At 35.1% G+C, this 11,315-nt stretch overlaps 1 protein-coding gene across 1 annotated transcript in view; it reads left to right on the forward strand.

The window, feature by feature from the left end:
* Positions 1 to 11,011, forward strand: part of LOC107042143 (neuropeptides capa receptor) — a 127,543-nt gene extending 116,532 nt beyond the window's left edge. The window contains exon 4 of the mRNA XM_015263047.1: positions 10,367 to 11,011. Within this exon, the coding sequence (XP_015118533.1) occupies positions 10,367 to 10,944 (578 nt within the window). The 3' untranslated portion in view covers positions 10,945 to 11,011. The remainder of the gene's footprint in view (positions 1 to 10,366) is intronic.
* Positions 11,012 to 11,315: the final 304 nt, after the last annotated feature.

Consider the following 11,315-nt stretch of genomic DNA (forward strand, 5'->3'; position numbering starts at 1 on the left):
AGTGTAGTTGAATGTTCGATTAATGCTATTCACCCAAAACTTTTGTTTGTATATGATAAAGGATTGAAGAAAATTATTGAGAAAATGCCTGGGACATGCTATACGCCCCGCTATACGAGTCACGAAGGGCTGACCACCACTCAGTGAGTCCTGGTGACAACATAATTTTGATTGCGATGACTAAATGTATTGCATCCCAATGACTCGCTGGGAAAAGTATTGATTGCATTCTATACTAGTGTTATATTCACGCTTCGAGTTGATTTATTCTTCACTCTACATAGTTTTGTGCCAGTTACATGAAATTTTCAGTTGGTTTTGATTCTGAAAATCGAGTCGTGAGATCTATAAAAGAATACTGTGATCGTTACTCAACAAAATTGAACACAATACTAATAAACCTTGACACTCAGAAAATACTGATAGGGACCGATCGTTTTTCTCTCAGTGTGATACCCTCATTGCCAATAACACATTGTCTACGATTACTTACGTATGATTTGATCTAGCTGCGAGCAGCCGTAGAAGAAACCATGTTTCTAAGTTTATCCAGTAATAATTCGTGTTCAACCGTATCAAATGTCTTGAAGAAGTCAAATAATATTAGGAGCATTATTAACCTCTTAGAGTAGATCCACGTCAAAACGCAAGGTCGAAAAACTCGATGTCCCGGATTTCCTCGGCAAATTTTTTCCTGAAAGTTGGTCTCAATACGAATATTTTGAAAAAAAATTCATTGAAAAATATTGAAAATTAAGGAAGTTATGTTTTTTGAAATTTTTTTGTTTTTTTCAGATGCATATTTTTGGGTTATTTTTTTTTCAAGTTTCCATCAATATCTAGTTCGGATTTAAAGATATGAAATTGCCGTTTTGCACATAAAATGTACCTGGAAAAACCTTCAAAATGAGTCATCACTCTTGGTATTCCATTAGTCTTTACGGGTTTTATGCATCAAAACGTGTTTTTTTTTCAATCACGATTATCTCGAACACCTCATTTTTTAAAAATCTGATATTTTCACCAAAAATCATCAGTAAAATGACGAAAATTTTGGCGTCAATTAAAGTTATTTCTTCGCAGTGGTTGACTGCATTGTGATGGGTGAAATAAGCATATTGCTGAAAATCTGAGGAAAATGTGAATTTATTCCTCTAAAATGAAACAGTGGGGTCGGAGATCTCCTTGTCGATTTTTTTCCTGAAAGTTGGTCACCAGACGAATATTTTGAAAAGAAAATCATTGAAAAATATTCAAAACTGGATGAGTTATGATTTTTTGAACATTTCTTTTCTCCTTTTACTCACTAAACTTAGGAGATTTTTGTCCAAGCTGTCATCGATATCTGATCCGGTTTCAGAGCGATCAAATTACCCCTCAACACACGAGGTAAACATAAAATGAGTGGATAATTGCATTTCTCTGTGAATGCGTATAGTTATTGTTGCTAACAAATTGGCAATATGCTTCCGAATTGATTCTCTGTTTTTTTAATTTTTATTTTACTTATTTTTTACTTCCTTTTCCCTATTAGATGACTGTTATTGACTGACATGTCATCAACATTTTTCAATAATTTTTATTTCGATTTTGACCATCGATCCTGATTTTCCTGTATTTTTATGAGTTGGCTTGTTAAAAAATCAATATACAATGAATTACTGCGAAAAAATGACCTGAATCTACACTCAAATATTAATTATCTTACTAACGATTTTTCATGGGGGCGAATTCGCCAAGTATTGGTATGGTTTAGTACCTTCAAAATTTTAATTTCGTTGAGGCTTTTAATATGGTTTTCTTATCATTCAAAAGACCTAAAAAATTTGTGTTCAATTTTTTTTTCAATTTTGTTACACTTGCTACGTCAATTTTTCCGTTTTTTGAGTTTTTGACGAAATTGCTTATTTCAGCAGAGGTAATTTTTTTTACAATTTTTGATATATATTTCCGTCGGAAATTTTCCGTTTTTTCGATTGAGGATGGTTTGAATTCGCTCAGACCATCAGAAATGCGATGACCATTAAAAACGCAAAGAAAGATCAAAATCGCTCTTTATACGCCCTTCCGCAACCTTGATTCCAGATTTTTTTCTCCTTACCCAAAGTGACCCTTTTTACAGGACATCCCAAAAAATAAAAGTGGGACTGCGATCAGTTCTATTCAACAATGATTGTTGAAAATTGTGTGTTCGTCAATTTTTTAATTTTCGTATTTGTTAATATCAAAATGATTGAATTTCCATTTTTATTTTTCACGCTTACCCATGAACGATTAATTTTGAAATTAAAAAATTGAAAAAGTGAAAAATTGTCGAAAAAAAAAATTTTCAAAAATTATTTTTTAATAGAATGGATCGGAGCCCCACTTTGATTTATTTGTATACTTATTAAAAAGGGTTACTTTGGGAAAGGAGAAAAAAATCTGCAATCAAGTTTGAAGCAGGGCGTACAAAGTGTAATTTTGATCTTTTTTGACGTTTTCAAGTTATTTCTGATGGTGCGAGCTAATTGAAACTATGCTCAATCGAAAGAACGGAAAATTTTCGTCGGAAATAGATATTTTAAAAAAGTGAAAAAAAATTACCTCTGCTGACACCAAGAATTTCGTCAAAACCTCAAGAAATAGAAAAATTGACGTAGTGAGTGTAACAAAACTAGAAAAAAATTGCAGAAGGTTTCTTTAGATCTTTTGAATAATAAGAAAACCATATGAGAAGCCTCAACAAATTTTAAATTTTGAAGGTACAAAACCATACCAATACCTATTTGGCGAATTTGCCCATGGGCATACCGGATTAAAAGAAGAAGAAAGAGGTTTTTGAGATAATTGATGTTGAGAAAAAAAAAGTTTAGTCCCAGAAAGTCAGCAAAGCACTGGAGACTGTCACGAATGACGTCTCATTTTGGAAGTTTTGTTATTTTCATTTCGTTCCGTTGGATTGCGGGTGTTATTGTTAGAACATTGGTATATTAGCTATAACACGTCTCTCGTCTCGCGTCTCGCAGTAGAGTGAACTCTCATAAGTTACAACCTGATGGAGAGGAGATCCGCGCATGCGCAAGATCTAGTCTCCCCATAACGAATATATATATATATATATATTCGTATATTATATATATATATATATATATATATATATATATCTATATATATATATAAAATAGCCACAACGGGGACGCTAAAACCAAAAAAGACCAAGACGGTCTCGGTTGTATGGACGGTTTCATGTGGGATTATATTACTCAACTTCGGCTCGTGCTATATACCTCCCACGAGCCTAAAAACACTCCCGCAATCGTATCGAAATATACTATTTCTCAATATCTCGAAAACTACATCACTGAACTGAACTTTTCTAACGTCAAAATATTCCTCGGGATAATATCTCCCAAATCAAACTACAATATTCCTATGCAACTAGGAACAGTTTGGTAATAATCGCTATTTTTCGTTTTTATGAGAAAATAGTTCCGTACGCAATAACTTCCGAAAAAATTTACATGGAATGATGAAATTTTCTGAGATTGTAGCTCTTATGATATTACTGAATGAGGCTGTGGGTAGGCGAAATCAAAGTGGTTTAGAAAATATTTATTTTTTTATAAAAGACTGTTTTGTTCAATATCTTCGGAACTCCTGGACCGATTAATTTTTTTTTCACAATACTCGTGTTGCCGCCCCCTATCAAGATATGAATACGCGCTCATACAAAATTTTCGAGTTATTCGCGTTTTTCTGATTTTCTTAATTGAGAGTTAATTTGACGTGCCATAATACGCGGAAAACTTGGAATAACCATCAGAGATTGAGTCACACTTGTGTTTAAAATTTTGTTTCAATCGATTCAATCCATCCTGGTATACAGGGTGTTCCATACGAATGTATGAAAATTAAACTCATCTGCCGACTCATCCAAAATAACCATGACTCTCTACGTTTGTGTTACGTTTACTAGGGGCCAGTCAGTTTTATTCCAACTGTGGCAGGAGCCTTAGTTTGTTAGCAGTAATGAGTGATTTGACAATTCAAGAAAAAAGACATCTCATCGAGTGCTTCTATTTGAGAGGGAAAAAATACTGTGAAGTTTTTAGGGGGTTTCGTACTAAATTTGGATCCAAACGAGTTGCTAGCGAAACCACTTTGAGGAGATTAGAATAAATTTGTTTTCGTATTGATTGTGTGACACAAACAAATACATTACAGATTTTCGGAGAAATACCATTGGTTTCTAGTCATGATAATATCCTTTTCCTAGAATAATTGAAAATTTTGAGGAATACGACACTTTGGATGATCGTAGAGCTACTCTTCCAGGTGCCTCATTCTCGGCTGCAACAGAGGAGAAGGTCGATGAAGTTGAACAGTATTTCAAGGCAAATCCCAACTCGTCCATTCGGAGAGCCGATTAAGATGAAAAATTGACCAAATCAACGTTGCATCGTATCCTCTACGTTTTTTTGAAACTTCATCCATATAAAATATTGATGTGTCAGCGTTCGACAGAGGAGGCGAATCTGAGACGAAAGGAATTTTGTGAAAGAATGACACAAATGTTCGAAAATGGCGAGCTGCATGAAACAGCAATTGTTTTCTCTGACGAGACACACTTTTGGCTAGACAACTACGTGAACAAAAATAATTTGAGTTTTTGGGGATCTGAAAAACCTAATTTTTTGGTTACGAAATCTGCTCATCCATAGAAAGTCACTGTTTGGGTTGTTCTCTCCATGAAGGGTGTCTATCTACATTTTTTCGAATCTACCGTTACCGGGAATGAGTACAAAAGATTGTTAGAAACAAAATTCTTCCCGCATGCGTGAAAAAGAGGGTTTGTCAATGGGTTTTATTTTATGCAGGATGGAGCAGCTTCCCACCATACTCACGAAGTTTTTCAAATTCTTAATACAGTTTATCGCGGTCGAGTTCTTCGTTTGGAATATCAAAAATTTTGTCGAGGGGGAATAAATTGACCACCCTGTTCACTAGATTTGACTCCATGTGATTATTTGCTGTGGGGTTACATAAAAGATTCTTGTTACGCAAGCAAGCCAAAAACAATCAAAAATTTGATAAACAACATTAAAAAGACTGTTCACGGTATTTCACAGGAAACATTAGAACGTGTATTCTACGGTTTTAGGAAACGTTTGGATTATTGCGCCAGTGTTGATGGCTCCTATTTCGAAAACATTTACTATTAATCGCACTTGTCACATACAATTTTTGTAAGCTACTATTTTTATTGGGTGAATTACATGTTTCAATAATGAATATACGGTGAAATAAAAATGACAACTCTCCTCTATCAGGAACTGTATCCCTTCTCTTTTTCCCTATTTCCAGTAGCAAAAAATAATCAAACAGTTTTCACACATTCCCATGGGACACCCTGTAGAGCAATAAATCCTGGTATACAGGGTGTCCCATGGGAATGTGTGAAAACTGTTTGATTATTTTTTTTACTGGAAACAGGGAAAAAGAGAAGAAATACAGCTCCTGATAGAGTAGAGTTGTTATTTTTATTTCACTGTATATTCATTATTGAGACATGTTATTCACCCAACAAAAATGGTAGCTTACAAAAATTGTACGTGACAAGTGCGATTAATAGTAAATGTTTTCGAAATGAGAGCCATCAACACTGGCGCAATAATCCAAACGTTTCCTAAAACCGTGGAATACATGTTCTAATGTTTCCTGCGGAATACCGTGAACAGTCTTTTTAATGTTGTTTATCAAATTTTCGATTGTTATTGGCTTGCTTGCGTAACAAGAATCTTTTATGTAACCCCACAGCAAATAATCACACGGATTCAAATCTGGTGAATAGGATGGCCAATCTATTGCCCCTACACAAACTTTTGGATATCCCAAACCAAGAACTCGACCGCGATAAACTGTATTAAGAATTTCAAAAACTTCGTAAGTACAGTGAAGAGCTGCTCCATCCTGCAGAAAATAAAACCCATTGATAAGCCCTCTTTTTCTTGCATGAGGGAAGAATTTTGTTTCTAACATTCTTTTATACTCATTCCCGGTAACGGTAGATTCGAAAAAATGTAGATAGACACCCTTCATGGAGAGAGCAGCCCAAACAGTGACTTTCTATGGATGAGCAGATTTCGTAAACAAAAAATTAGGTTTTTCAGATCCCCAAAATCTCAAATTATTTTTGTTCACGTAGTTATCTAGCCAAAAGTGTGCCTCGTCAGAAAAAACAATTGCTGTTTCATGCAGCTCGCCATTTTCGAACATTTGTATCATTCTTTCACAAAATTCCTTTCGTCTCAGAATCGCCTGCTCTGTCAAACCCTGACACATCAATATTTTATATGGATGAATGGACGAGTTGGGATTTGCCTTGAAATACTGTTCAACTTCATCGACCTTCTCCTCTGTTGCAGCAGAGAATGAGGGACCTGGAAGAGCAGCTCTACAATCATCCAAAGTGCCGTATTCCTCGACATTTTCAATTATTCTAGAAAAAGGATATCATCATGACTAGAAACCAACGGTATTTCTACGAAAATCTGTAATGTACTTTGTTATGTCACACAATCAATATGAAAACAATTTCTTCTAACCTCCTCAAAGTGGTTTCGCTAGCAACTCGTTTGGATCCAAATTTAGTACGAAACCCCCTAAAAGCTGCACCGTATTTTTTCCCTCTCGAATAGAAGCACTCGATGAGATATCTTTTTTCTTGAATTGGCAAATCACTTATTACTGCTAACAAACTAAGGCTCCTGCCACAGTTGGAATAAAACTGACTGGCCGCTAGTAAACGTAACACAAACGTAGAGAGTCAAGGTTATTTTGGATGAGTCGATAGATGAGTTTAGTTTTCACACATTCCTATGGGACACCCTGTAGAGCAATTCATCGAAAAATCTTTTTCCTTCCGAATGGAAGCATTGCAATCGTTCGATTTTCACATTTTTTAATTTTGCTTGGAAATGATGGAGAATGGTCTGAAACGTAAAAATACGAAGTTTGGGGACCATGTCTGTGCGCGACACTGTCCAGTCGGTGGTAATTTTTTCGTAAATTTGATAATTAAACGGGAAAAATCATTCCAAAACGTTTGAAATTGTTTCAGTTGATTGGTATAACTTGAGACTAACTCCTTGCTAAACTTCAGCTTGATCCGTCCGTTAGTTTTTGAGCAATATTCATTCACTTTTTAACCTTTTCTCGCAAATATCTCAGAAAATATCCAACTGATTTCAATAATTTTTTTTTCAAAATATTCGGCATGATGTCCTCTATCTCAATCAATCAAAATATATATACCCGTTCATACAAAGTTTTTGAGAGATGTAGATATTTCTGTTTTTGACTTGAAATCCTTTTTGCGCCCTAACTTGAGTAAAAATCGAGATATTCGAGATATAAACACATCCATTCGGAAGCCGGCAATCAATATATTGATGGCGAGAAGAGAATAGACGCCGTACTCAGTAGAATATATACAGCCGCATGGCAGTCGCCTACTTGTTTTCTAAAAAGTTACACATCATCATTTTATCGATGTTTTTCTCCTTTGGGGGCTTATTCTCGACTTGTCTGAAGACAGCTTTGGGTGTGATCGAAGTTCCGTTTATGGAAAAATTGGTATTCACACAACTCGAGAATAAATCCTTAGAATGATTTAAAAAGTTACATAATAAATATTTATATTCTTTTCTATTTTATATGCATTGCTACAGATCCATTCGAAAATTTATGGACCCAATGGAATTGGCAGAGAGAAAGGCTAATAACACATAAAGTGACGGGCACATTGCTTCCGTCGAATAGGTTCCCAACACTGCTTGGTTACTTTTGTAGTCGAACATTTGTAGTCGGTCCTTCCATTTTAGATCCATTTGACCCTAATTTTCCGGACATTCTACAATGATTTAATCATTTAAATTTAGCCTGTCTGAATTTGAGTCTCGATATTGAACTGTTAGAAAACATTTTTAAAACTTGAAAAAAAAAATTTTTTTTTCTTTTAAATGAAGATTGATGAAATAATTAGAAAACTATAATTTTCGAAAATGACAAGCATTTTCTATAAATAATTTATAAATAATCAATTCTCAACCATAAAAATCATTTGTTCGGAATGATAACAAAGTTATTCATATTCAGAATTTTACCAGAAGTCGATTTCATGCCTTAATAAATGAGGCTTCTGAAAGGGTAACAAATTTCAATTACTTATTTATAAACAACGAATGTTGAAAAAAATTATAATTCTGTGCAATGCTGTGTAAATATAATTCGACGGATAGTCGATATTCATAGTTTTCTTCAATTATTTTTCATCCAATTCAATTGAGAAATTTTGTAAGTGAAAACGTTCGGCTCTATACGCTAACTGTACACCGCCGATTGCGCTGCTTGTTGCGGAAAATGAAAAATTATTGGCACAAAAAACAAATGATAGAAACTTTTTTTTTTCAATTTTCATTTGCCACTGAACACCATAATCGCACTTAAATTGAATGAAATCACTACAAAATTCATGTCCAGATAATGAAATGCTGCACATCCACTGACTAGAATCCACAAAAAATTATATACATTTATCAGTCATTTTTACTACGAATGATATGAGTCGCTTGTCTATTCGGAGGTTTAGTTTGAATTCAAAGTTAAAAAGACAGAACACCGAAAATTTTGCAAAAAAAGCCGATGAGACAGCATTACTCGTACCCTTCATCAGATACGCAGCTAGCGTATAGTGTGGTTTGCACCAAACTGCACAGAATACTTGCATATCCCTAAATTTGAGCGATTATAAAGTTTCTATTCAGAATAAAAATTCCAAAACAGAGAATTCATTTGAAAGCAACATTGCTAATTTGTTAGGAATAATCACTATACCTATTTACGAAAAAAAGATTGGGTGTGTGACTTAATTTTTGCAGAATTTTTCTTCGAGCTTAAAATTATATTTAAAATAGAAATATATTCGCGGTCTTCTCTGGCTTTAAAAGGATCGGACAAAAGATTTTAGAACACGGAACGACAAGTCTATGTAAGTTACATAACCTTTCCGAATAGCAGAGTTTACTACGGCAACTGATAAACAGCACATTCGGCACTGCATTTTATGCGAATTCCAACAAGGAAAAAATGTTTCTGAAGCACGGGAATCAATGTGTAGTGTCTTGTTGCCGACGTTCTATCTTATGAAACGACTAACTATTGGTACAAACGTTTTAGAAGTGGTGATTTCGATCTGAGTGACCAGCCGCGTCCTGAACAGCCTCGAAAGTTTACAGATGCGGAATTGCAAGCTCTACTGGATGAAGACTCAACGCAAATGCAACAAGACTAGTGGACGGATTTCGATTTTTTTGGTTTTCAAAATATTCGTTTCATTGCCTTCTGTCTATGGCAATTGTTTGAAACGTAGCAAATAAGTCATTATCTAAAGTTACTGGGCTCAACGGAAAATCTCGACCGACTTCTGGACCCTTCGGGTTCAGGAGCAAATCACGAAGCAAATCGCCAAATATGAAATTTCAGTAGTATCAATCTATTCCTTAAAGAGTGTACATCGGTTGGTCCGAGAATCACCTATAGAAAACAATACCAAAGTAACCGAGCATCGAGAATATTATATTGAGTATAGTACTCTGTGTAGCGTCTCTATTTTATTTAATTATCAATTAATTCCGAGTTAACTATCAATTATTTTAAGTCAATCATCAAGTTTAAAATCGAGAGAATCTCTAGTGCAGTGTAAAGCCTATCATCAAATTGACATTGAGACATTCACCAATTCCTGTATCCCTGGAATCAAGACGCGTGGCCTGCGCCACAAATACCAGTACATCACCAGTGTTTTTGTAATCCGCTTGTCTTTAATTTCACCCTTCCCATATCACATGTCCCCAATCCGCCCTAATATTAGCCTCAATCTCTACCATCAATCAAAAGATATATGCCAGTTCATACCAAGTTTTTGAGATAATTCCGTTTTTCTGTTTTTTCATAGAAACACTTTGTAAACACTAATTTGTGCAAAAATCTAGATATCGACTTGAAATCTGGGCAGAAAATATGTATAGCTGCTCATACGAAGTATTCGAAACATCGGAATTTTGATGGCACCCATAGAGTGGCAGTAACTATCTGAAATTTTTGTTGCTAGTTAGTATTGAGAAGCTATAAACTTTTGTAATATATCAGACCACTGGGAAGCCCGCCATTAATGTATTTATGGCGAAAAAAATGAGACATCACTCAGTGACATGCTCTCTGTCACATGGTATGCTGTTATATGCTCGCTGTCCCCTGCTTGTTTTCTCAGTTCAATAATAATGAGCAACTGAAGAAATTAAATTTATCCTACTCATGTTCACAGGTGCAGTTGTAATCATGTTCTTCTTATGCTGGGCACCTTTCCATGCTCAACGATTACTCTATGTTTATGCACAAGAAGCTGACTACTATCCCGATCTCAACGAGTGGCTGTATATATTCAGCGGTTTCTTGTACTACTTCAGCACTACGATTAATCCAATTTTGTACAATCTTATGAGCTTGAGATATCGCAACGCATTCAAACAGACGGTTTGTTGCAGTAAATCCCGGACAGGACACCGGGGTGCCATTGTGGAGGAATCGAATTTACGCACATGTGACTCACAAAGGATTCCACATGTTCCCACCATACGTTGTTCAGATAGACACACCATTGATCAAGCCAAAGACATGTTTAAATTGAATAGAAATCATCGTGAACATGAGAAGAAAACCAAATTGCCGATGGATATGCATAAAGTTCGAGATCCTTACAGAAATATGATTATCAAGCCCTTACTGAAAGATAAACATTCATTTATTGGTGAAAAAGCGAGCTGTGAGAGCACTACTTCTGGCGATAAAAGTCAATCCAGACCAGAGAGAGGATCAATTTCTACGGCTTGTAGTTTTCTGTGATTTTCAATTGATAGATCAGAATCAAGTTCGATATGCGTTGAATGAGTTGCATGTCCAAATAATCCAAATAAAAAGACATACCGTTAGTCGTACTTAAGTGTCGTTACTAGTTTCTAATCATAAATGGTGTAAAAAAATGTGTAAAAATTGATGGATTATCAGTAGTAACCCGCCGAGACCTTTAAGATTATCAGATATTTTTTGAAAACTTCGTTGCAAGCAAATGAACGTATCAGATTGACACGTTCAAGTCGGTTTTATTTTGATAATTTCCTCAATTCTGATTTCGACTAATCAGCGTGCAGTATTTGGGGTCACGTGATACCATCATATCACTTTTATTTTGATAATTCACGGGGCTACTGCTGAAT

Source organism: Diachasma alloeum, unplaced genomic scaffold (genome assembly GCF_001412515.2).
Source record: "Diachasma alloeum isolate Michigan unplaced genomic scaffold, Dall2.0 Dall_scaffold_00423, whole genome shotgun sequence".
Taxonomy (NCBI): Eukaryota; Metazoa; Arthropoda; class Insecta; order Hymenoptera; family Braconidae; genus Diachasma; species Diachasma alloeum.